Source organism: Podarcis vaucheri (assembly GCF_965113315.1).
Source record: "Podarcis vaucheri genome assembly, chromosome: 2".
In the NCBI taxonomy this organism is placed as follows: Eukaryota; Metazoa; Chordata; class Lepidosauria; order Squamata; family Lacertidae; genus Podarcis; species Podarcis vaucheri.
In genome coordinates this window covers 88,670,627-88,697,770 of record NC_138760.1, presented here as the reverse complement: position 1 = coordinate 88,697,770, position 27,144 = coordinate 88,670,627, and the positions used below count along the sequence as shown (strand labels likewise).

Here is a 27,144-nt window from a genome sequence, read left to right as displayed (position 1 = left end):
CCACCAAAGATGAAAGAATGTACCTTCAGTTTCTTTACATTTCCAACATTTATTATCGGGCAAATGATAGATTTTTGCAAGCTTGACTGGGGTCATGTACCACCTGTATATCATTTTCATAATATTCTCTCTTAGGGCATTACATGCCGTAAATTTCATACCTGTGGTCCACAACTGTTCCCAGTCAGCAAACATAATATTATGTCCAACATCTTGTGCCCATTTAATCATAGCAGATTTCACTGTTTCATCCTGAGTATTCAATTTCAACAGCAAGTTATACATCTTTGACAAAATCTTAGTTTTGGGTTCTAATAGTTCTGTTTCTAGTTTTGATTTTTCCACCTGGAAGCCAATTTTCTTATCCAAATTGTATGCCTCCATTATCTGATAATAATGAAGCCAGTCTCGCACTTTGTCTTTTAATTTCTCAAAACTCTGCAATTTCAATTTGTCTCCTTCTTGTTCCAAAATTTCCCAATATTTCGGCCACTTGGCCTCCATATTGAGCTTTTTCTGAGCCTTTGCTTCCATCGGTGACAACCACCTTGGGGTTTTGTTTTCAAATAAGTCCTTATATCTTATCCAGACATTTAACAATGCTTTCCTAACAATGTGGTTTTTAAATGCTTTATGTGCTTTAACCTTGTCATACCACAAATATGCATGCCACCCAAAGACGTTATTGAAACCTTCTAAATCCAAAATGTCTGTGTTCTCAAGAAGCAGCCATTCTTTCAACCAGCAGAATGCTGCTGATTCATAATAAAGTTTGAGGTCTGGCGGGGCAAATCCACCTCTGTCCTTTGCATCAGTTAATCTTTTAAATTTTATTCTGGGCTTCTTACCCTGCCAGACAAATCTAGAAATATCTCTCTGCCACTTCTTGAAACAGTCCATTTTGTCCAAGATTTGCAGTGATTGAAACAGAAATAACATTCTTGGCAATACATTCATCTTTATAGCAGCAATTCGACCTAACAAGGAAAGCTTCTCTAGATCCTTTTTCACTTCTGACCAACATTTCTCATAATGGTCTTTAAAATAGGTTTAAGTTCTTAGCGGTCATATTAACCCCTAGGTATTTTACTTTCTTAACCAATGTTAAACCTGTTTTTTGATTTTGATGTGTTATGTGTTTTGGTTTTGCTTATTGATTTGGATTTTTATTGATTTATATTGTTTGATTGCTGTTTGTTTTTTCCTTGCTTTTTTCTTCTTTGTCTTTTTGTTTTTTCTGTAATTTTAAAATGCTTAATAAATATTATTAAAAAATATATATATAATTTTTTGGGGAGATGTCCGTGACAATTTGTTTTATTTCTGTTAATAGTAATGATAAATGCACATGCCACTTAATACCAAAATAAGCTTTTAAGTAGTTTCCAAGTATAAAAACCAATTACAATAACGTTAAACTATAAAAACCCATAATTAAAAGATGTAATCAAACAGTCCCATTAAAATAACACAAGTACTGTAATTAAAACAGGTCAGGAGATCAATTGGGACTACAAAAGCCCATACACACATATACACACACACACAGAGAGAGAGAGAGAGAGAGAGAGAGAGAGAGTGCTAGGGACAAGGGAAGTTTGCTTGAATCCACTTATGCAACCAGTCTCATAAAGTGCCAGGCACTGAGCAAAAGGAATAAGCCCAGTAAGCATAGCACAGGTTTATTGAGCCAAGAACAATGCTCTGTTACACCTGCCAACTTCTGATGCATTGATATGTCATTATTATTACTATTTATGTTAGCAACTAAATAAAAAATAGTAGTAAAACGATCATTAGTATCCAAGGGCGAGATACAAATTAAAAATATCCAATGGAATGCGGCATATTTTGTATTCCAGTCTCCTCCCTGCACACACCAAATTTCCATTTAAAGTTCATGCCGCTCTGCCTTCATATTTCTCCCAGGCTGAAGTACCGCTTGTTATGTTTTGTGCTTTCCTTTTGTCACGTATGCTCCCATCTCCCTCTATTTGTCTATTCCTGGAACACTCACATCTGTGCTTTCATTGTTGCTTGTGCCTTGACCCCAGAGCTATTTTGGAAGACTAAGATTTGCCACCTAAATGGAACTGATGAAAACCTGCCAGAGCCGCTGCTCATTTGCATTTGCAGTGTACGACAAAACATAGAACTGGAGCTGGGGTGCCAGTTCAGAATTCACCAAATGGGCATTTTCTTGAACGTCCCCCATTCCCCCCACCCCCTGAGCAGCCTATCTCCAGAAGATCCCTACCCCCTTCCTGTTTAGCTGTTGCTAGAGAAGCAATCTGCGCCACATTTCTCTTATCTCTCCCCCCAGACTTCCTCTCTGCCTTGGAAAGGACCATCAGAATAATTGCCAGGTGGCTAGAGAACTAGCAGCTGTTGCCCTTGGAAATTCCCTATTGACTTCCCACTTCTGCTCTGAGCTTCCCTCATGTGGCTTTGGGCTTCTCTACTTTTTCTTTCCTTCTCAGGATTTCTGTTTCGGGGACAAAACAGTCACAGAAGAAGGGCCCTGCTGGATTAGGCCCGAAGCCTGCCTATCTCATCAGTCCCAGGCAGCATATTCAGGGACTGGCATGAATGATGGGAGTTGTAGTCCAACATCATCTGGAGGTCTACAGGTTTGCCACCCCTTCTTTACCATTTCCCCTTTGGGGGGTCTATGAATCTAGCCATGAGTGTGGAACAGTGGCGTAGCGTGGGTTGTCAGCACCCGGGGCAAGGCAAGTAATTTGCGCCCCCTAACCCATGGATTTGCGCCCCCTAACCCGTGGATTTGCGCCCCCTAACCCATGGATTTGCGCCCCCTAACCCTAACCCCCAGATGTTGCGCCCGGTGCGGCCGGCCCCCCCTGCACCCCCCACGCTACGCCACTGGTGTGGAAGGGACACAGACACTTGCCCTAGCTCACAAACCTCTTGCATGTCATTCTGGAGGTTGTTTCATGCAGGTGTATAGCTAGGGGCTGGCTAGGTTGGCTCCCGCCCAGGGATGTGTGCAAGAATTGTGACTCTCCACTCTTGCTAGGAGTCCGTCCACCCATCTGCACGCTCTCCAGGCCTCTCCTCCTTTGCTCTGGGCAGCAGGGCAAGGCACACAGGCTCCTCTGGGTGCCTTGGCAGATGAGGTTGCAGGCATGGACCATCACAGCAGTACTGCGGGGGCTCCTCCCCAGTTGGCCAGTGGCACTATTAGAAGAGTGAAATTTTGAGTTTCTGCTCCATGGTCTCTCCTGGCTTCAGAGCTGCCAATACATCTCCTTGCCAAGGGTGCAAAGAAGTCTAGGCACACCTCTGGTTTCATGCTAGGAATTTCCCATAGTCCTCTCTGGAGGTCCTCTTAAGAGTAGGAGTAGTGGTGTTACCAAGTTTGCATCCCTGCCCCACCCCATTGCCCTGATTGTTCACTCCCTCTCCTCTGCTAATCCAGGCAAAAGGGGTTCCGGGAGGGGGATGGAGACAAAGGGAATCAGTAGTAGTAGTAGTATTTTATTAATTATCATTAATTTATTGGATTTGAATTTATTGGATTTGAATTTATTTATTGAATTTATATACCGCCCCATACCTGGGGTCTCAGGGCGGTTCACAGAATAAAATCAAGATATAAAACCACAAAATACCTAATACTGTAAAAAGAAAAACCCATTTCTTCCCTTCTTGCTGACTGGATATTAGAGGAGAACTGGATCCCTTTTAAAGCATTAGATTGGGTACAGTTGTGTACAATCTCATAGGGGACACTTTTATAGAGAAGTGGATTGCTCCAAAATCTTAGTTGGGAGGCACATTCCCACTCCCTTATCTGCAATCATCATTTGAGGGGGCATCATGCATTTAAGAGCGTTGTGGCAAACCAACAGTTTTGATAGCAGAGAATTGTTGTGGACCTGAAAGCAGACACACACACACACACACACACAAAATATGGGGTGGGTCAGCATTTCTTATGAGGTGCAAGAGCACATCAACCAGTTCCTTATTAAGTCTTCTTATCGAACTTTGCTGTGAACGTTTCCGTAAATAAGGAACTTGGAACAAACTTCAGTTTTGTATTCTCCCATGAGGTTCAAGAAGAAGCGTAGTCAATTGTGGAAGTTGGCTCTAAATTCAAGTAATCCCCTATGGCAAAAAGTTGAGTTCCTCAGCAACAGATGTTAGTCCCAAAAATAGAGAAGTTGAAGACCTGTGAAAGAAGCCAGTGACATGCATCTTAATTTGCATAGGAATCATGAAATATAAAGAGCTAAATTCCACTGGTTTTTGCAGACCAAGTGCTGAGTGAGAGAAGGACACCTCACTGCATTTTCTTTTGGCCCAGGTTTGAAAAGATGTTCTGCGTTTCTCTGTTTCTGCTTTTCTCTTTTCACGCAGCTCTGAGCCTTAAAATCTGCTCTTTCAACGTGAGGTCATTTGGAGAAGCCAAGCGAACAAGACCAGAAATCTTGGACGTCATTGTAGAGGTATGTTGTTCGCTCTACGGGATTAAATAAATACTCAGCTGAACGGAGGGACATTTTATCTAGCTCATCTTTCAGGGTATTTTATCTTCACACAGCCAAGTCCTGCTAATGAATGGCTGAACATTAATAAATCTGCTGTGTTCCTAACAGCGGAAGAATCAATTTGCAGACCTGAAGCCATATGTTCAGCAAGATTTATTTACACATTAAATCTAGCAGAAATACAATGCCGAATGCTGTTGCAGATGAACATGAGGGATTATGGGAACATTTTGATGGGCAAGAAAAATTGTCCCCTTTTCATCTATAGTCTCATCAGACGTTGCTTCGTTACTAGCATGCTTAATTTGTTTAATCACCACTATGAAGTACTCTGGTCTCATTAAGGAGAAATTACAATCACAAAATAAGTTGGACCCTTGCAGACAAAAGTGATTGTATTATAAACACCTTCCGAGTGATTTAAGCACTTTGGTGCCATTCCAAAACCTGTGCATCAGATGCTTGTAAACAAGAACAATACATCGCCTTTGCATTGCAACGAGCTCTGCTTGAAGCCATTTAGTGCTTCTAAAGTGTACAAGAAGACGTACAAATGCAACTGCTGTTCTGAATCCTTTGTCTCCCAGCAAATTATGAACTTCAAGTATTTTGTTTGACAGTGACAAAATGAGGGCACACGCAGCGTTTCGTGACATGACTATTTCTGTATCTGCTTGCAGACTCATTTCTGTAATTTTATTTTATTTTTAAAAAGTGGCCCAAAATGCTAATTTGGCTGAGTGGCTTTAAACCAGTGATTCAGCACACAATACATGAATGCTAAATTCAAGTCAGCAATTCAGATGCCTCTATGGATCTTCTGCCACCATTACAGCTATAGTTTGTCCTTTAAACATAGGAACACAGAAATACACCATATACTGAGACAGGTAATTGGTCCAGCCAGTTTAGTATTGTCTGACTGAGAGAGGATCTCCAGGATTTTAGAGAGGAATCCCAGCCCTACTTGGAGATGCTGGGGGTTGATCTGGAGACTTTCCACAGTCCTCTGTCATGGACCATCATCCTTCCCCAAATGAAGCCTGCCAATAGCTTCATACTGGAACATGCACAAGTTTACTCAGAGTAGACCCATTGAAGTTAATGAACATGTCTAAGATAGGTTGATTGATTCCAGGGCTTGCTTTTAAGCTAAATGCATTATTCTTCCCTGACTCTATATTTAATGTTTCCCCTCCCTCCAAAGAGCTCAGGACAACATGGACAGGGGGGTCTCTCTCCTCATCCCCTACATTATCTTTGTCAATGTTTCAACTTTATATGTACTTTCTATGTCTATTCAGGAGTTCCACTGAGTTCAATGCGGCCTATTCCCCAGGTACAAGGGCATTGGGTTGCAGACTTATTTTATTCACCTCCTGTCTTTTCATTGGGGGGGGAATCACAAGGTGGCTTGCAATCACACAAGAGGACAATAAAATAATATTAAAGACAACATGATGTCCTTGCAAAATGCATATTGACAAAGCAGCAGAAACACAGCATATAGCACAACATCAAAACAGCAGTAGAGGAACATAGCAAGAAAAGATTGAGCTAGCCGTAAAGCAATTTTTATCCTCATACCAATTCTTTGGGTATGTTAGGCTGAGAGATATTGACTGTCCCAAGTTCAGCCAGTAAGTTTTACAGAGGTACCTTGGGTTAAGAACTTAATTCGTTCCGGAGGTCTGTTCTTAACCTGAAACAGTCCTTAACCTGAGGTACCACTTTAGCTAATGAGGCCTCCCGCTGCTGCTGCTGCTGCCGCGCCACCGCTGCACGATTTCTGTTCTCATCCTGAAGCAAAGTTCTTAACCCGAGGTACTATTTCTGGCTTAGTGGAGTCTGTAACCTGAAGCGTATGTAACCCGAGGTACCACTGTATTGTGGAGCAGCATGTTAAACTGGGACTCCCCCACTCCACTTCAGTCTAAATCCAGCACACTAGCCACCATGCGCTGTTTTAATGTGATAACAAGCCAAATAAAGGGTGTTTTCAAATGTTTCAAAGAAGCACCCTGGCAGTCTGGTTGCACCTGACCTGGTAGACTTCATTCTCCAAATATTTTGCCAAAAGACTCCATCTCACTTTGGTTGTTTCTGCAAGAAAGAGAGAAGGTTTGGGCACCTCAGCTGAGTGCCTTTATAGCTGAACTCTCCCCATAAGAAACCCATCTCAGCTTATTGCCGCCTCATTTAGTGTTGGGGCATTTTGTCGATATCATCTTGTGTTTATATTTTTGAGGTGGGGTGTTGTTTTTAAAAAGCTTTTACTGTGTAAGCCACCTTGAAGTTCTGCTTCGAAGAGCAGCCTTTAAATTGTTTGAATAAATGAATGAAATTATGACAATGTTTTTAGATGTTCTTAATGTTTTGAACTGTTTTAATAGGTCTTTATTCATTTTTAATTTTAGTCTTCCACCCATTATTTTCCATGGCTTCACAACAGATGTGAATACCAGCAAATCAAATACTGCCTCAGCCACTAGCTTTGAGATATCTGGAATTCTAGAATACACAAGACATTAATTGGCTTTGCCTCTCTCTAAATCCCTTCATCTATCAAGAACAGTGGCCTGCAGATGGGCTGCACACTTTCTAAACTTTTTTTCATGTACCACATAACTGTTCCCACATTTATCCATTTATCCACCTTTTTAAAGAAAAGTTGGGGGGATTTGCACAAAAGTACTCTGGAAAAATCTGGGAGCAAAATCACTGAGGGATCAGCTAATCAGTGCCATACACAGTTTGTTTCAAACTTGCAGAAACAGTCTTTTTCATAGTATGGATTTGGAAAAGGATAGATGTGTTTGGACTGAACTTAGTGAGAGTGCTTCTAGAATATTGCTGCTACTCTCAGAATTTTGCTTCTGTCTTCCCTCTAACTCAGGAGCTCTCTAGTACAGGAGCTGAAAGACCAGTAATTTTTTTGAAGCCCATTTCTGATAGGTGAAATGTTCAGGAGGCATGCAAAGCCTGTTCATTCTGGGAATTCCAAGTGTGTCAAATAAAGCATTCTTAAGAATGTTCTTTCTTTCCTCCTGCAGGTTATTTCTCAGTGTGACATCATGCTTCTGATGGAAATAAAGGACAACAGCAACAGGCTATGCCCCTTCCTCTTAGAGAAATTGAATGGGTAAGATGTGAATGTCAAATTTATTAAAATATGCAGGGTCAGATCAAGGGTTTTTTGGAGTTGGGGTCTTGGGCAAAAAGCTTTCAGTGGGCCCACTTCACAGCTGGCCCACCTCCTTGCTACTGCCATCGCTGTTCATTAGGGTCTGGTGGCCCATGAGGCAGGATGAGGCAGCCTCCTTTGGTGGTAGAGTGCTACAAGGCAGCACCCCCAGAGACTCCTCACCCCACCACCCCCACTAATGGTGGCGAAGCAGTGGTAGTTTCTGGTGAGATCTCACAAGATCTCTTCAGAAGCCACCGCAGCTTCATGGGCACTGCTGCACGACCCAAGTAAGGGAGACTGGCAGCAGTGGCACCAGCTTCCTGTTTCACCTCAGGTGACTAAACAGGATGTGACACCCAGTGGAGGACCTACAATTTTAGGGCCCTGAAGCTTGAACTGCCATGGAAGGCCCCTTCGCAACCAGCAACTAGGTCTGGATAACCACTGTTGTCTTCTTCAATAGGGTTGCTCCACGACAGATCACCACACTCTCAAACTTTGTTGAGGTGTATATACAACAAAAAAGTGAATCAATTTGAGTTGTGTGACTCAAATTGACATCACCAGTTGTGTTTTATGAATTTCCTGATTGTAAGTGAGCCAGAACTGGTCTGTGACCATAATAATAAAATTCATTTGTACACTAGTTAGGGCTGAGGATCTTCTTCTTTAGCAATCACTCGTAGCCGAGTAAGATTGTCTTCCATAAACATGGTGTTAACAGTGAATCCTTAAGTGACTGTGGAGGCCAATTCTGGATCCACATATCCTTCCACAGTGGGGACATAGGTTTCCAGGCAGGAGTTCATCATGGTGAGGGTTTGCCAAGCATGCCTTCCTCTTAGAGCTTTTCTCTCTTTCGCTCTGAGTTCAAGCATCTTCAAAGCCCATGACACCTTTGCCTGGGAATATTCCCTGCTATAAACCCCTGAGAACCACTGCCGGTCAATGAGGACAACACTGATCTCATTGAAAGGCAGCTTTCAATGTTTCCAAGTAGCAAAAGCTAGGAGTAGGAAGAGAAGGGCAAGTGGGCCTCTTCTGGGATGTAGGCCTCAGGAGGTGACCAACTATGGCAGAGGAGAGGAGAATGAATGCTGAAGGAGGCCTCCCCTTTTCAAGCATGCCATGGTGGATGCCTCCAATATGGTGGATTAATTTCTTAACTCACACTTCAGGCCCCCTCACGACACATTGTTTGGGAAATCACTGCACTAGCCCTCTTTCTCTGCCAGAGATGGGGAACCTGTGGGTCTTCTTAGACAACTCCCATCATCCCTGGCCATTGGCCATGGTGGCTGGGGCTGATGGAAGATGGCGTCCAACAACATCTGGAGGACCACTGGTTCCCCTTCCCTATGGTATGATATTTCCCCCAGAAACGTTATCCACACTGCAGACCATCCCACGAAGCAGAGCAGGAGAACCTTGGGATGGACTGTGTCAGGGCAGAAAGGGGATTTTGCTCAGATAGTTAAGCAGTGAGCTCCTCCACATGCCAGAGCCAGAAGCATTGGCCACTGTTTGTGTTTCACAATGCTGTGTGTCTTTCCTGTGTATTCTTTCAAATATATAAAAAAATAATCATTTTTCTCCAGTCACTCACAAGAAAAGTACAGTTATGTGGTCAGCAATCGGTTAGGAAGAAGGACCTATAAGGAACAATATGCTTTTTTCTACAGGTAAGTACATTTTGCAACTTTCTGCATGTGGCATTCTTTGGAAACTGCAGGGAAATAAGCTGGTGCATTAGCCTTCAATTCCCAGTTTATCTCTTGGGGCAAGGGACCTGTCTTTTGTATACTTATTACACTCTGTACTCTCTGATGATACTGGGTAATAAATAAGAATAAAAGACTCCTCTGGGGCATCTAGATTGGCTTGGCAGACTTGGGAGTGGTTATACTAGCTCTAATATTGGGGGCCTCTCCGGACACCCTTTTTATTGCACATTCGTGATGATTTGTGCTCACAGGCGCATTCACACATGACTTGAAAGCATTGGATTTTGCAAGAGACTCCCACACTGAAACCAGCGAAACAACCCTTCCTTCCCCTTGGGAAAATGCCTATAGAGCACCCTGGAAGTGATGGCCTTATTCACCATTGACCATGGTGGCCCACTGGTCAAACAAGGATTTCTTCCAGTGCTACTCACTGTACAGAAGCAGTATTCATATTTCTTTCAGATATATGGATGTTATTGGATCCAAAGACTAGTATCTCCCATTTGCCTTTTTTCAATGAATAAGCAAAAACTAACTTGCAACAGATCTTCTCACCTGCAAAACTACTTTAAGTATCCTCACCAAGGGTAGCCTCCAGACGTTGGACTTCAGCTCCCAGGCAGCATGGTCAGTGGTCAGCAACGATGGGAGTCGTCGTACAACATCTTGAGGACACCACATTGGCTAACCTTGATCTGCACTAACATCCCCTTGTTGCATCACTTTTTGTTTTATATTGCCCTCTCACAGCATCTCACTGGCTTCATGGCATCTAAGCATTAAGCTCTGAACATTTCTCATATAAACATGCTTCCGTTTTTTAGGACTGTGGTGGGTTGATGCATCTGTAAAAACAAAACAAAAAACAACCACCACCACATAACTCTGAACACATGATTTTCTGTTCCTGAAATGCATTTTCACCCCACCTATACAGCAGAACATGCAAGGATTTCATAGCTTCAGGTAGTTGTATTACTGAGCAAGAAAATTTGAGATTATGAAAACTAGCTTGCTTTTTTGCAGCATTTTCATTGTTCATTGTAGTCTTATCTATTAGCTGCCTTGTGGATCTTGGGACAGAAAGCCAGCCTATACATTTTTTTTTAAAGGTCTAAACTACTTTAGAGAGCTGATATTCTGTCTGTATGTTAATTCACACTTCAGATCGAAAATGGTGTCAGTGAAGCAAATCTATCAGTATCCCGATCTGCAGCCTGATGACGAAGATGCACTTTCCAGGGAGCCTTATGTTGTCTGGTTCTCTTCTCTAAAAACTGGTGAGACATTGCTGAGCGTGCACCATCCTCCTCCTGCGTCTTTCATAACCCACAAGCAGAGATACAGGAAAAGGATGAGCACTAGGGAAGCCCCAGATCTTTATTTTAGACTCCACTGATGAGCTCCGAATGGCAAGCCTTCATGTAGGGCCTGCTGTCTAGGCAGCTTATGGGGCCAGGCCTGCTTAATTTCAGGAGTGGAAATGCATTATGGGCCTTCATGGGATTCTGTGAGCCACAGAGCACTCTTCAATCCCAGTGTGGCTGAGGTTACTCTGCAGCTTCTTTAACTTCACGATTCATCCACCCTTGATTGCAGCCTTTTGTAGAACCACAAGCATAATCCAGAACTCGCCGCACGTTGACTTATTTGTGCTAAATTTAATTAAGGTCCTAAACATTAAATAAGTCAAGACTGTAAAACTCCAAGCACTTTGCAATGAGATCTGTTGACTTCAACCTTTTCCAGCACTGCATAGCAGCTAGGCTTCTAAGCGTGATTCATGTCCTAGAGCTAGATAGAAAACATCTGAAGATAGGGTAGTAAGTAGCAAGAGGAATGCAGTGTGGCACATGATTTAAATGGTTGAATCCTAATTCCCATTAATATATTGAGGTTTAAAGGTCCATACAATAATGTGCAGGGCTGGGTCTACATTTTCTCCTGGAGGGGGCAAAAGTCTGCACTGCTACCACCCCTTCTCTTGCAGCTTCATGTAGTCTCTGCCGCCATCACTGAGAGGACGACAGGGGCAGGCAAAGAGATGGGCCTTTCTAAGCAGCAGCAGCAGCCTGCCAGACCATAAGGAAGTCACCAAACATGCACCGAGGTCATTGTGTACCCCTCTCCTCTTTCTCCTATGCCGCAGGGCAGGATGCTGTTTTGCCGCTACCCCAATCTGCTGCCCAGGGCATGTGCCCCCTTCCCCTCCCCTTGATCCAGACCTGGGAATATGCATATTTTGCAATGCTAACATGTCAACATCAAGATGTCCTTTTTCATCCCAGTTTTCAAATTGGATATAAGGATAGGATTCCCAACACACATCCTTGAATGGAAAAAGACCACATGCTGGTGAGAGCAGTTCCAATGCAAATACAAGACCCTCCAATATCCATGACCTGTAAAAGGCAATATACCCAATAAACATATTAGATCTGTCAGTTTTTCTAACCATTTTGGAAATGCTGATCATCTTGTTTTTCAATGTTTGCTTCTTAAGTGGTGAGGGAATTTGTGATAATCCCTCTGCACACAACACCTGAAATGGCTGTTCGGGAAATTGATGAACTCTATGATGTGTACTTAGATGTAAGACAACGCTTGAAGTCTGAGGTCAGTCGCTGTTTCCTTGGTGCGTTTGTGCTAAAGTTGTGCTGAATATCACCCCACCCCACCCCTGTGAACATCGGAACTTAGAAAGCTGCCTTCTGCTGAGTCAGATCAATGGTCTACCTAGCTCAGCTTCCTCTGTGTTGACTGGCAGGAGCTGTCCAGGATTTCAGATGGGGGTCTCTCTCAGCCCTACCTAGAGACCAGGGATTGTGATCTTCCACATGCCAAGCAGAGGCTTTACCACTGAGCTACTGCACTTCTCCTAAAGCTCCTAGTCAAAGTGTGGCTTGGTTGTTCTGAGCAGCCCGGCCATGTTCCTGGAGACAGGATTACTACTGCCTGTCATCCGTACTAATGAATGAAGTCATTTCAGAATTTTATCTCTCCCTCTTCCTCATAATCACACACCATTAACTTCCTCTCCTTTTTCATTTCTCTGATACTCCCCATAGATCTCTTTGCACCTGAAGATCTATTGAGATAATTCTCATATGTGGTTGGCACACCCAGGGAAATTCATCAGTGGCTCTGTGAGCCAGTCTGATCTGGGTGCGCCTCCTGCCATGATAAGGCACCTTTGCTAAGAAGCTCAAAATAGATCACTTTACTTTCCCAATAATAAAAAGTGGTGGAGGAAGTTGTCATACCTTTCTGCCCTGCTTTCTGCAATCCTGCCTCTTCAAATTTGTCTTTTCACAATCTCCTGCCCCACCTTGTAGAATTTCATCTTCATGGGAGACTTCAACGCTGGCTGTGGCTATGTTGCGAAGAAACACTGGAAGAATATCAGACTGAGAAATCACACTGAATTTGTTTGGCTGATTGATGACAAAACTGACACAACGGTGAAAGCCAGCACCCGCTGCCCCTATGACAGGTAACAGCTGGTTTTAGAGCTGACTTGTAACCCTCCCATCTAGAGCCTCTGCTAAGCTACCTATTATCTGCAGTGTTGGAAGAACTCTGCTGGTTACCTTAACAAAATGCATGTTGATTTACTACAGGTCGTTAATATTGTGAGGGGGAAAATGTGCACCTGGGCTATCTATGCATGGATAAATTATTGCATATTCTCTTACCTGTGTGACATCACATCCATCTATTCATCTATGGATAACCAATCTGTGACAAGTGCAAGAAATGGGCCTAGGCAGCTGGAGACTGTGGCTTTTCTGGACTGGAACAGATTCGCCAATCTAGCTTCCACTGTGCCATTATTTCTTAAGAACATACACTGGAATGTAAGAGTCCTGCCAAAAACCTATCAAAGTCCAGCATCTTGTTCTCTAAGCAGCCAACCAGATGCCTAAGGGAAACTCACAAGCAGGGCCTCACCACAACAGCGCTCTCCCCACTTACAATTCCTGGCAGCAGGTATTCAGAGACACACTGCCTTCAGCAATGAAGGGTGGAACATAGTCATCATGGCCATTCATTTGTCTAATCCTTTTTTAAAAGCCACACATGGTGTCTATTTCGGAAGTGAAACCCATTGTTTATGTGACAGGGTGTGAAGACATTCTTCCTATTCCTTGGCTCAGAAGAATAAAGCTATACCAATGCTATCTCAAACCCTCAGTGAGTTAGGGACTTCCCCTGCGTGTGAAGACAGGCTCTGGCAGATTGAGCAGACGAGACCAACAGTGGGTCCAACAGTCAAGAAGGTGGTTTCTGCATATACTGTAGAGGAAAGTGAGCGGCAGACGGGGCTTGTCAACCTGGGAAGGTAGCTCATCTAGGAGAAGGAAAACTCTGATCTTAAACCTCCGCTGCCTTGTGGGACATCTTTGGGGGAAGAAAGGTCTGAGGGGTAAACTCTACACAAATCCAGAGAGGAGGCCCCAAGGTGGTTGGATGGTGTCTTGTACACCTTCTTTTAGTAGCTCCTGCAACCAAGCTGATGCCCAAAGTATTGCTCTACTTTCCTTTGGACCACATCAGCGAGGCTGAGGTGGGGGTCTTGACGCCTGGGCAGCCCAGACCTCCATACACACTGCCCAGGTTTAGGCCTCAGGAGGTCACTTTGGTGCTGCTAACACAGCAATTTGACTTCACCCCAAGAAGCACACTCCATTGTCTCTTGAGACAGATGCCAACAATTACCAAGGCACAATGGGCTTCATAGAGAAAAGTTTTTCTTCCTCCCTTACAACACTAGAATTCATGGAGCTCCAATGGAGCTGAATATTGGAAGAGGTGGGACAGATTAAAAAATGTACTGTTTCGCACAGCTCATAGGCTATGGAACTCGCTCCCATAAGAGGCAATGATTGCCACCAACTTGGATGGCTTTAAGAGGATTGGGCAAATTCATGGGGAATAAGCCTATCCACAGCTGCTAGCCAGGATGACTATGCTCTACCTCCACAGTGCTTCTAATTGCCAGTTGCTGGAAACTGCAGGAGGGGAGAGCACTCCTGGGCTTGCAGATTTCCCACAGGTATCTAGGTGGCTACTGTGAAAACATGATACTGGGCTAAAAGGGCCATTGGTCTGATCCTGCATGCTCGTCTTATGTTCTTATATGTACTACTGTGTGAACTTGAATGCCACCTCCTCATACTTCATACCTTCCTTGTTGCACACGTTTTAATTCATTATATTCCATCATTCTTGCACATCCTACTGCGCTATGCAAGAAAAAAAGAATGAGAACAACTGAAACCATTCTAAAATATTTAAAAGTCTACAAAAGAGTCAGAATGTTGCATCAGTGATCCGGGGATGCAGGGAAACAGGTTAGCCACCACTGTGATCCCCCACTGAGAGGCAGTAAGGGCAAGTTAATTGCAGCGTTTGCGACAGAACCATTCCTGGGTTGCACATTGTCTTCCTCCCTGTGCAAGCCCTTTGGTTGATTTCCAGACAGAAAACTTTTGACCTCCATGAAGTCTGCCAGGATAATCACCTGAACATACTGATGCTCAAGATGAGCTCATTCCCTGCTGTTGGCACAGCACTTTCCCTCCTTCTGCCCACGCTGTTACCCTTGGCAAGATTACCTCGCTCCCTTGTTCCCGAAACAGCTGGCAAGCAAGCGCTGTGTTAGAGTGTGTGTGCTTCTGAGTCACAATCCAGCCTCCTTTCCCAGCACTGTGCATTAGGTAGTGCCAGGATGATTAGTGATGTCTGAACATAGTCGTGTGAGGACGGGCAGTTTGGGAGAAAGAGAGAAATCACTTGGGGAAGCTCTTCTCTGGTTGTTTTTTGCACAAAGCACTGCACAAATGTGTCAGGTGGGTGGGTATCCCTGTGGCAGCCTACCTGCAGTGGAATGAACTTCACCCAGCTGAAAGCAAACATTCAATCCCTGAAGATCTCCAGAGGACTTCGCATTGCAGAATTAGATGGAGAAAAAGGCTGGTATCATTGGGTTAGTAACTGCATCCCTAAGCAGTGGTGAACTGGTGAGAGTCCCAAGGCCAAGATAGAGAGGCTGGAGGGGGGCCTTTTTGCTCCCCCCTGGGCCTGAGGTTCCCCATCCATGATCTGAGATATGCAGCTGGCTAACTTTCATGCTTCTCAGAATTTTGACTGACACCAGAACAACAAGAATATCAGAAGCAGTCCTAATAACGAGCACTTACGCTTACCTGTATCTATGCAGCTCAACCAGAAATACTTGAGAACCCACTATGTTTGGGATAATTTTAATTGGTTATTCTTTTGTTTTTCCTATCTTTATGACTAATGGAAACTGATGCACTACTGAGGCACTTAAATTGCCATTTTCCATCGTCCTCTACCACCCACGGAAAGATGAAATAGCAACTAAGAGACAAGCTATTTGTGGATCAGCTTAATTGCTGGAGTTTGCAGGCAACTCTCCTTGCCTTGCCTCTGGGTCACTTGCAAATTCATCTTTCTGCTATCAAAACCCACCATGCTCCCTGCTCACCCTTTCTTTCTGACAGCAGCATATGTATTCTCCTCCTGCACAGCAGGCTAACACCCAGTGGTCTTGTTTTCGCCTCTTACAGGATTGTGCTCCGTGGGGATAAACTCATAAATGCTGTTGTGCCAGACTCAGCCAGCATCTTTGATTTTCAGAGGGCCTTTTCGATGACGGAAGCACAGGTTTGTGTAAGACAGGAAAAGTACACAAGCGGAGCGTTTTTGCGTTCTCGTCCTGCATCCGCCGGGACTTGAGTCCACAGCTGCGCTGCGTCAAAACTGGGGAAGCAGACCAGAGAGAGAGGCAGGCAGCCAGTCGAGGGGAAACAAGCAGGTAGAGCCGAGAAGCAGGAAGAACCATGAGCGGAGAAATATAGGGAATCACATAACAGAATTTCAGGCCCATCTGCACAGATAGACAGGTGTGTGCCATGTGTGCAGCCAACATACTTCCAACACTTTACCCCCCACTGTGTTTGTCTACGCAAATCAGAGACCTGTGTGGATCAAGCTATGTAAACAGCTGGAGTAACACAACTCCAACGACTGAGGAGCCAAGAACATGATTTATGTAGTACCTGCAGCTGCATCAGTGGCTAAACCGTGAGCTGATAACAAAATACGCCATTTTAGAGCTGTACTTTGGCAGTCTTTAGATGAATGGCCTGCCAGTGTTTGAAAAAGAAAAGGTTCTGACCTCCTTTTTTACTCCTTTACCTAATCCTCAGACCTTAGTTGGCACAAAAGAGTCTTTGAGAAAGAGTATTCTTGCAGAGTATTGCTGCTTTTATTCTTAAAAAGTCGTCTTCTCCAACCACAATCGAGATCGACAGCTTTTTACACACACCAAACGCAACCAGCTTTCTACCATCCAACCAACCCACACCCAACACTAACATTGACCACTCTGTATATACAGGTACAATTAGGTGAAAGGTTGCATGAGCCATTGTAGGCCGCTGACTCATGCTGACTTAGTCCTTTTAGCATTAAAGAAACAGCGGCCAATTTTTAGCCGTGACATGCCCCATGTGCTCTGTCAGCGAGTCCTGCCACTGATAGGGCACTCCAACTAGCTCCTCCACCCTAGTGTCCCTGGGAGGAGATAGAGCTCAGTGGCATAGCATCTGCTATGCATGCAGAGGGGCCCAGTATCGTATAATTATAGAATCACAGAACTATAGAATTGGGAAAAGCCCTGAGGGTCATCTAGTCCAACCCCCTGCAATGCAGCTGTCCTATACGGGGATCAAACTTGCAATCTTGGCATTATCGGCACCATGCTTTAACCAACTGAGCTGTCCAAGAAGGACTAGGGGGGACTCTTGTCCTGAACCTGGAGAGCCACTGCCAGTCAGTGGGGACAATGCTGAGTTACAAAGACCAGTGGTCTGATCCTATGTTCCTGTGCACACACAGCAGGAGTGTCTGCAGGGAGGGAGACTTTGTGCAGGCTGCTACACACACAAAGGAGCCCATGTGCATCTAGAATCCTGATTGTGCAGGGCACAGTGGCGTAGTGTGGGCAGAGCCATGGGGCACTTACCCTGGGTGCAAAATTCTTAGGGGCACAAAATTTCAAAGGGAAATAAAAATATTAATAAAAAATAAATAGCGGACCCTCCTGCTAACACAGAATATCTCCCAATGTTTATGTGGATGGGCTGCGGAGAGGATTTGAGCTATGGCTGGTTGCTAGGGCGCCTTCTGCATGGGCTTTAGAAACATGACCACTCTCCCTTGGCCATGGCTGCCACTTGGGTTGGCTGCCAAGCTATTGCCCCTTCACTCCAGCCTATTGGCAGGCAGTGCCAAGGATACTTGCCTTGCCCCAGACACTGGCAACCCATGCTATGCCACTGGAAGGATGTACAGATGGCAAGCATGGATCTAGGGTGTGATGTCATGGTCAGGACTACTCAGCACAGCCTTCTCACATATTGGGTGAATGCACAAGAAGTTTCCCCGAAGAAGGCTAATGTGACATGGGGAAACCCACACTAACACAGTGCATTGTGCTGCAGTATTCACGATCTATTCCCTGTGCTGTAATGTAGTAGAGCTCTCAGGTTGGTTGCATATTCCATATGTGTTCTTGTCGGACAGATGCATCCATAGCCTTCCTGAGCAATTTGGCTTTGGATGTTTGAAAGCATAGCAGCCAGATTTATTGGTGGCTTCCCTGGAATAAGGGCTATGCACCTCACTTAGGGGCTATCTTTGTGTGGCTTCATATAGCAACAAATGGCAATTACTCAACATAGTATGGCTTTTAAATATTTGTATGCAAGGGACAGGGTGTCCAATTAATCCACCTATTTTGTCCCTTACTCTGCAGGCTTTAGCAGTGAGCGATCACTTTCCAGTAGAGTTCCAGCTGAGAGCCAGCAGACATTCCCCAAGACGAGCAAGAGCAAGCAATCGTAGGCGCCTCTTGCAACAGGGCTAGACAAGAGACTGCTGTTCTCCAAAGAGAAAAGAAATTGGATGTATATTCACAAGAAAAGAGTGGGTTTAGTTTTTGACCTTTTCCTTGATGTATGTCGGCCTCCCATATGGCCTATTTCACCAAAAATATGCAAACCGAAACTATTTTTATTGTTAAAAGCATTCAAGGTTAAATAAAATAAATGAGCTAAAATTAACTTTGCCGTAACCTGAAAGACAAACGCAGTGAGGCAATCTGAATGCCTTAGCAATGTCTTCAGCAGGGGTTGTTTGGTGAAACAATTTGTTCAGAGTTGTTCAGCATCTCTGCCTGTTCCCAACTTCGGTCTTCTGGCCAAAGATATTTTACAATCAAGAACTCAGAAAGAAGCTACAGAAACACACTTTTTGCCATTGACTGACTCCAATCTTGTAGGTGGGTGCATGCACACGGGCGCGCGCACGCACACACACACGTCACATTACTTCTTTGAAGTTAGAGAAATGTAAAATTGTTGATTTAGGTGGAACTCCAAACGTTACCAAAATAAAAACCTAGCACTGAGACACTGAGTACTCAACTCTCCCCTCAGATCAGATCCAAGAAGAATGTGCCTTAAGGTTTTTTCAGTTTTTCCAATTTTAAGTTCAGTTCAGAGGGAGAAGTTTAACCCTCAAGAAATTTCATCAGCGTTCTAATACATACGTTTTTATAAATAAGCTTGCCTAACATAAGCAATTTCATTTGATGTAGTGCATTTTTGAGTGATATTTTCACCAGCATACACATTTGTACACACACACACACACACCGGAATATGCCTTTTCATGCACATTACTTGGTTGGAGAACTTTGCTGCAAAATTCAGAGAACTTCAAATATTCAACAATGGCAGTGTTTCTGTTAGCCTATGGTTCCAAGGAGTGTGAATTACTGAATATTCACCTTACATACAAACTTAATCAAGTCTTCTCCCTCATCCTTAATCAAACCCAAATTCTCAGTCTGGATGAACTGAGACCATGCAAGTAGGTTGGGAAATGATGCTTTACATTTGCCTTTCTAGATTATTGCAATTTTAAAGATGGGCCAGTAGGATGAATGTTGTAATGCTAGACTAAATTTTATTTCACAGCTTGATCTTGCTTGGGTGCTCAGGATCTAATTTCTTCCCGTATTAAGGTGACAGGGAAAATTATCCTCAAGTCAGACTGATTAATGACTTGGGTGGCTTTTTGTCCTTTTCTCTCTCTTATGGAACCATCTGTTTTATCTTCACTCAAATTGTTTGTCTTTGCACACCATGCACAAAGTGATGTCCTTTGTTGGATCAATTAATGTGCAGCATGTTGGAAGTGAGATACAAGTAACCCAGGGCTGTTCTCCAAGATCACAGTGAAAGGTAGCATTACATGGCAGGCTGATATGAACCTAGAAAAAGGATTGTCCTTAAAAGCAAAGCAGCAAAACAGGTGAGAACTGAAGAGGAGGAACACACCTTTGTTTAGATCTGTAATCATGTACAGCCAGTTTTCCCACCACCCTCTTTGCATATTGCAGAACACCAGTGGGAGTGGAAGATAGCTGGTTGGTGCATTTACCCTTTTCATTCATTCATTGCATTTGTATATCACCTTTTTCTCCAAGGAGCTAAAGGTGGCACACATGGTTCTCTCTCACCTCATTTAACCCCCACAACAACCCTGTGAGGGGGGTTAAGTTGAAATTACTTGCCCAGGGTCACTCAGTGAGCTGCATGGCCAAATGGGACTCACAGGTCCCAGTCCAACACTCTTAACCAGTACACCACACTGGCTCTCCATTTTGTTTTTTGGGTTTTTTAATCATGATTTTTATTGAGTTTTCCATATTTCATTTCATCACATTACACATATCTACAGCTTACATTATTACTCAAAAAGAGCATTGACCTCCTTCCCTCCCTCTTTTCTGTCATCCCTATAACTATAATGTATCTATCGCATTTCAATAGTCACTTCTTTACCTTATATCAACTTTTAGAATCACCCTCTAGCTTGTAAATTAGCTCCTTAATTCCACATTACCAAACATTTCATGTTAAAGCTACAAACGATTTCAAATGTTTACAATTTTCTTTCAAATAATAAATAAATTTGCTCCAGTCCTTTTGAAGCCTTTCATCGGGTCGATTCCTGATTTTCCCCGTCAACTTCGCCAGTTCCATGAATTCTACCATCTTTATCTTCCAATCATCCAGGGTGGGGAGTTCTTGCTGCTTCCATCTTTGAGCCAGGAGGATTCTTGCAGCCTTTGTGGCATACATAAACAAATTTACATCTTTTTTGTGAATTTCCTCGCCAACTAACCCCAATAAAAATGCCTCTGGTTTTTTGCTAAAATTGTATTTTAATACCTTTTTTAATTCGTTGTAGATAATATCCCAGAAGGCCTTAACCTTAGTGCAGGACCACCAACTGGCTCCCCATTTTGATGTTCCAGCACTCACTACCATGAACCACAGAGCCCATGGTGCTTCCATGTTCAACCACACGGGCCAGCAGTAGAAGGATCAGCATGGAGATATAGTGAAAGCAATCCTAAAATGGGCATGAATTGGAGTGAAAAGGGAATGTGGCATCTCCTATTTTAAAATTTGATGGATGGTAGGATTTTCTTGGAAGTGTAGCCCACCAGTGCTGGGCAGCTGGGGTGAAAAATTCAACTGGTGAGAGTTTTATTTGGATATGGCCCATAGGGTTGCATCCAACTTGGTGCACAATGAAGTGCAATGGAAGTTCCTCTTTCTCTCTCTTCCCTGTGCCCCCAAAATGTGATAATGTTCCATCCCTCACCCTCTGGAGCCGATTTTGCAGCTGAATAGGAGGGCTGTAGTGGAAAGGGAAAAGACGTTCTGTTGTGCAAGCGGAAATCTGTTGCAGAACCTCAGCATTACTTAATTTTGCCCCAAAGGAGGAATATTTGAACTAGCCAATGATATATCAGAGAGAGAGGAGAAATGTATTTTTTGTGCAGGCAAACAGCCAGATAGTAATGCAACAATGCCCTACTTGTTCTCTTACTTTCGTCAGCCAGCCATATTCCTCTACATACTATAGATCAGGGCTCTAATGTGATTTCTTATGAGAGAAATATGGAGATATCAAATAACTGCTTTGTTAACAAAGAGGTTTCACCCTCCCCAGACATCTCTCTACTGCAGATTTTTGAAATGCCATGGGAAATGTTTGTTAATGACTATGAGTATTCTGTTTTTCCACCCTTCCCTCTGCTTTCTTCCCTACAAAAAACAAAATTATTCAACTTCCGTTTATATACTTTGGCCTTTGGTCCAGCTGTTGGGACAAAAATATATGAAAGCTGACACAGTGACTCTAAACATGGCAGTCTCCCGAAATCAATGCTCTTTAACATTTAGTAGTTGGGGAATGCAAACAAGACACTGTTTTTAAAAGGAACACGAAGTGGCACATGGAGACAATTATCCCATAGGGAGGATGTGCTCAAGCTAGAACAATGGAAGAAGTTGATGGGGAAACAAAACAGGAATAGACAATTCCATAACCTCCCCTTGTCTCAATCCCCCAAGACTGAAGACAGAATAATGATAAATATAGAACATGCTGACTGGCTCACACCAGACCAGATAGGTTTCAATTACATGTTCTTGCACAAAAACTACTGTGATCTCCAGACCTGATGCAGTGATTCTCAAAATGTGGGGTTGGTCTCCCTTAGGAAAGGCACATTCCAGGAAAAATAGGATTCTGAGACAGGGAAAGGACTCGGTAGTTAGGGCACATGTTCTGCATGAATCATAAAATTATAGAATTGCAAAGTTTGAGAAAGTTGACAAGACATGCAGGATTTCTTAGAGGCTATCAGAAAGAAGCTATATGCATATCACTCAAGAAACCACAATCCAATGAAAACGGGTGTAGTGAGCTCCCAAATCTTACTGTAGGCACAAATTTACTAGGAGTCATAGGTATGCCATCTGTTTCTCAGCCTCTGTCTTCTCTCCACCGCCACCAATTGGCAATAAGGAGATAATTATAGGTCTGTTGTACAAATAATGGAGATATTATGTGTGCTGTAACTTTATATGTGCTGTACATGCAGGTCCTGCTTACTGAACACAATCCATTCTCACAATCATTTGGTAGACAAGTGTTTGCATAACGAGCCCACGGTGTCCATTGATTTCTATGGGAACATTCCTAATTCGGGATTGCTCCAATCTCCCCACCCCCACTTTCCCCTCCAATGGTTTCTTCCTGAAATGTCTACAGCCAACCAACAAAGAGAGACAAAGGGGGGAACTTATTTTTCCAATAGCTCCTGCTCTCCGTTTCACCCAATCTTCCCCTCCCTGAATGGCTTCTGCTCCAAAATGGCTGCCGCCGACCAGCAAAGCAGAAACAAGCAAGAAATTAAGGAAGTGGGCCAACTGTCTGTTTGGATATCAGAATCAGAACCTGGAGTGTATAGTAGAGTTTGGGGATAATTATGTTTGGATAAGTGACCTTTCGCATAGCAAGCATGCAGATAGCAGGACCTGCTTGCATATAAAATATTGTCATAATCACTGCCACCTCATTTCTTACACACCCTTCACCAGTATGTCCCATTACAACAATTTAAAGTTCAGTATTAAAAAAAACAGTTAAATGACAGTCATAGGACTAGGGTGGGTCCTGAAAACACACATTTCAGGTGTCAAAGGTCAGGGTAAGAGGTATTTCATGATGAATCATGCTGTGATATACTAGAAGGGCTGATCACACCACTAGGTGGAGTGAGTTTGTTGCCCAGGCAGCTGGTTTTGGATGCAATGGTAGCAAATTGTGATTTCATTTATTACTGCTGTAGTTTTATTACTGGGAAGAGACCCTGTGGCATTTTCTGCCAAAAATAATTGGACCAGCCTTGGGTACTGTATATAAATTTAATAAACAATGTTGTTGTTTAGTCGTTTAGTCGTGTCCAACTCTTCGTGACCCCATGGACCAGAGCAAGCCAGGCACTTCTGTCTTCCACTGCTTCCCGCAGTTTGGTCAAACTCATGCTGGTAGCTTCGAGTACACTGTCCAACCATCTCGTCCTCTGTCATCCCCTTCTCCTTGTGCCCTCAATCTTTCCCAACATCAGGGTCTTTTCCAGGGAGTATTCTCTTCTCATGAGGTGGCCAAAGTATTGGAGCCTCAGCTTCAGGATCTATCCTTCCAGTGAGCACTCAGGGCTGATTTCCTTAAGAATGGGTAGGTTTGATCTTCTTGCTTCTTTGAGTTATTCAAGCTCCTTTGCCACGACAAGGCAGTGATCCATGAAGGAGTAATACACAATGATAATAAATTAAAAAATAGGCCAACCACCACTATATCCTTTGGTCAAAGCCCTTCCTGAGACTTTAGAAGGGCATTGTGGGGAGAAAACTTAAATGAATTTGAAAATCTTAGATTATTTCCTTGCAGCTCTCAAAAGCAGGAGAATTTCTACATTTTGTTTTATATATATTTTTGTATCACATTTTCCCCACCAGGGGGAGCATGAAGTCCTTGCTGTTGAAAACAAGGCAATGATTCAGATATAAAGCATTTGATTTATTTTTCTGACAAAAAATCAGGAATATTTGTTTGGTCTGCGTTTTGTTCCCCTGAGATTTATTTTCAAGCTCTACAAGTGTGTGCGCGCACACGCACACACCACATACATATACATGGATAAAACCACGCTTTTACAAGCCCAGTTGTCCTCTGAAGCCTCGCTGGCCAAGCCCAAGATGACAGCCATGTTTTCATTAGAGCAATCCTAGTTGAGCAAATACAGAGCTCAGATAGGAAAAACTGAGGGCTCAGTACTTCTGACTCAGGACAAACTCCCATTTTCTCTAGTGAAGTCATTTCCTTGTGACTCGTCTGGGAATATCCACAGATAATGGTTTACAGAATTTTGTGTGTGTCAACAATGAAATTATTCCTCTAAAATGGCTTCATTCCACTCCGAAGAAGCCAGAAATGCACAACCGCACCTCTCTTTCCATCAAAAAGCTATCAACTCTTGGTCCCCACAGTGAAATACATTCACATTTCAAAATAAACAAGTGCGGTTGATGTGGCTCCCGTTTGTCTTCCGTGGGGTTTCTCTGCTTGTTTGCCATGGTCTCATTTCTTTGTTTATTCACTCAAATCAATGTTTGGGATTGTTTATATATTTTCGTCTACGTTGCATTGTGTTGAAAATCTCCTTGTTTGTTCTGTCTGCCCTTGACTTCACCAGCTAACTGGAAAATAAATAACTGTCCATTTGTAGCTGGGTTTGGTGGGCAGACTAATGTAACTACACAATGTGAAAAAGATTTGAGGCATTCATAAATCAAAGGAAGGAAGGAAGGAAGGAAGGAAGGAAGGAAGGAAGGAAGGAAGGAATCCTAACATAAGCTTTGCTATGTTTTCATCATACCAACTGAAATGAATGACCATGGCTAACTTAAGTCCATTCATTTCAGCGAGTCTACTTTGAGTAGACATTCATTGACTACAATCCTATAATTCCCGTGATTCTTCAGGGTAAGCCAAATTGGCCTATAAGAGAGATACATTTAAAATTTTGGTATGACCTCATTGTCCATCTTTGCAGAGAAAAGCATTATATTCAGATGTCAATTATTTTAGCAATGAACAACCCACTGTGGAAGTGCAACTCACTGTGTTTGTATTTCTAAACAATCATATCTTCTGGATCAAGCTCAGGGGAAACTAAGATGGAATCTACACACATAAAAAAACGCTGTGAAAATGCTTTTTTTAATTAAAAAAACATTTTGAAAAATACATTGAATTTTGCATAGCTCACTTTTGTCATCTAGTGTCACATTTGTATATTGCACTCTACAACACATTTAAGATGTTTTATTTGCAGCCATGTAGCTGAGTCCCAATTCACTCTGTCTACAGCAGAAGTCATGTGGGTAGAGTTGTTTAAGAATGGGAGGGCATTTCAATTCAGTTTCATTAAAGTACAATCGATTTCATACATTCCAAAACAATGTCAGCACCAAAACAAGTATAACCATCAAAATCTGCACTTACCTGAATTTTTCAAGGGAGTTCTCCAGCCAAATAATATTTACAAAAATGAATCTATTGCTGTATACAAATATGTGTCTTAGGAGAAATTCACACTAAAATGCTGAATAATTTTAATGATTTGTTTTTTTCAAATTGCTAGTTGCTGCAGGATTGAATTTAAGAATGGGAAAATGAGAAACTGAAAGAAACAAAATTGACAAATCCTTCCATCTCTAGTGCTGATTGGGCTGTAGATGTGACATCATTAATCCACCTCCCATAAAACATTTTTTGCCGTGTTTTAAATATTATTCTCCTGTTTTGAAGTAACATATTGATGTATATTCAACCGAATGATAGAACAAGTTCTGATTTCTCACTCTGGGCTGCCTGACCACCAAAGTGGAAAGTAACAACCGAGAGAGACTAGAACAGTCTGGAGGAAACTGAAGACCCCCCTCCTCTTGTGCCAGATATGAAAGCTCAAATCTCTGTTTCTGAAGTGGGAATTTAAAAAACCCCCACAACAATTAGAAATGAGAAGAATAAAACTAAGCAGTATTAACTTGTCAATTTTAATCAAAACCATAACTTTTCAACTGCTTGGCCTTTAGCCACCCAGCCACAATGTGCCCCCTTGTCCTCCCGCCATTCATAGCTCAGCATAGCCCATGAGGACAAAAACAAGCAAAAAGTAAGTATATTGTGTAATGCCAAAGTAAACACAAGTGTTTATTATTTTTTGCTGGAGCAGAAATGTCAAGGATTCACCCAGCCTTTTCTGTTCATAACCTACATGCCCCTTGTAGATACCTGAAATATGTCACCTCCGCAAATTGTATACATCCTGATGCATTAAGCGGGTGGGGGAAAGTGAAGAAGAAAAATCTCTGTGTGGCCATCGAGAAAGGTGGTGTTGATTTTATGGCTGGCTGCTGCTAATACCACCCAGGTTCTTATTTCAGGCTGTGGCCATATTTAGTGCACAGATTTCTAACCACATCTTTTTCACAGTCCTGCAATAACATATAGTCTTTTTAAAAATGTATACAGATAAAAATGAATGAGCCATTGGAATGAACACAGGTGTGAGGATTGGAATAATTCCCCAAACTTTCCATAATGTGGTACAAATATTAAGTCTGTGTGGGTAAAATGCAACCTTCCTTTTTCTGGATTGGAACTCTCCCATCTTCAGCATTATGTGTCACACCTGTATCCTTCAAATGGCTCAGTGCAGTGTACACTCGGTTCTCATTTTGCCCTACAACCACCCTGTGAGGTAGGTTAGCAAAGGCTGCAATCTTAAATGCACAAATTAATAAGTCCCATCAAACTAAAAGATTGCTCTGTAACAGCGGCGTAGCGTGGGTTGTCAGCACCCGGGGCAAGGCAAGTAATTTGCGCCCCCTGACCCCTAACCTGCCGCCGCTGCCAGCTTCCTCTTGCTGCTGCCTGGTCTGGTCTGGTGTGGTTCTCTCCCGCGCTCAGCACTGCGCTGGGCGGCCACTGCACTGTCCCTCCCCCAGATAGTCCCTCGCTCTCTCTCCGCACCACACACCTGGCACCCACCCCCTCCATAGTGGGCGGCGACCCAGCGGCTCGGATCGGATTCGCACAGCCAGCACTGCAGTGAGAGAGAGTGAGCCAGGTAGGGGCAGAGAGCTGCGAGTGCGAGCGCGCCCCCCCCCAGATGTTGTGCCCGGTG

The 27,144-nt window shown here is 43.2% G+C and overlaps 1 protein-coding gene across 2 annotated transcripts; it reads left to right on the top strand.

The window, feature by feature from the left end:
* The first annotated feature begins 2,348 nt into the window (after positions 1-2,348).
* DNASE1L3 (deoxyribonuclease 1L3) lies at positions 2,349-18,583 on the top strand. 2 transcript variants are annotated; one of them, XM_082210598.1, is made up of 9 exons: positions 2,349-2,630; positions 4,384-4,472; positions 7,568-7,656; positions 9,300-9,383; positions 10,596-10,708; positions 11,932-12,044; positions 12,764-12,921; positions 16,025-16,121; positions 18,277-18,583. In XM_082210598.1, exons 3-9 carry the CDS (start codon positions 7,589-7,591, stop codon positions 18,385-18,387), a joined length of 744 nt encoding a protein of 247 aa, XP_082066724.1. In that variant the 5' UTR covers positions 2,349-2,630; positions 4,384-4,472; positions 7,568-7,588; the 3' UTR covers positions 18,388-18,583. The 2 variants fall into 2 exon arrangements, with proteins under 2 accessions (XP_082066724.1, XP_082066723.1); XM_082210597.1 differs by lacking the exon at positions 2,349-2,630 and adding an exon at positions 3,646-4,123.
* Positions 18,584-27,144: the final 8,561 nt, after the last annotated feature.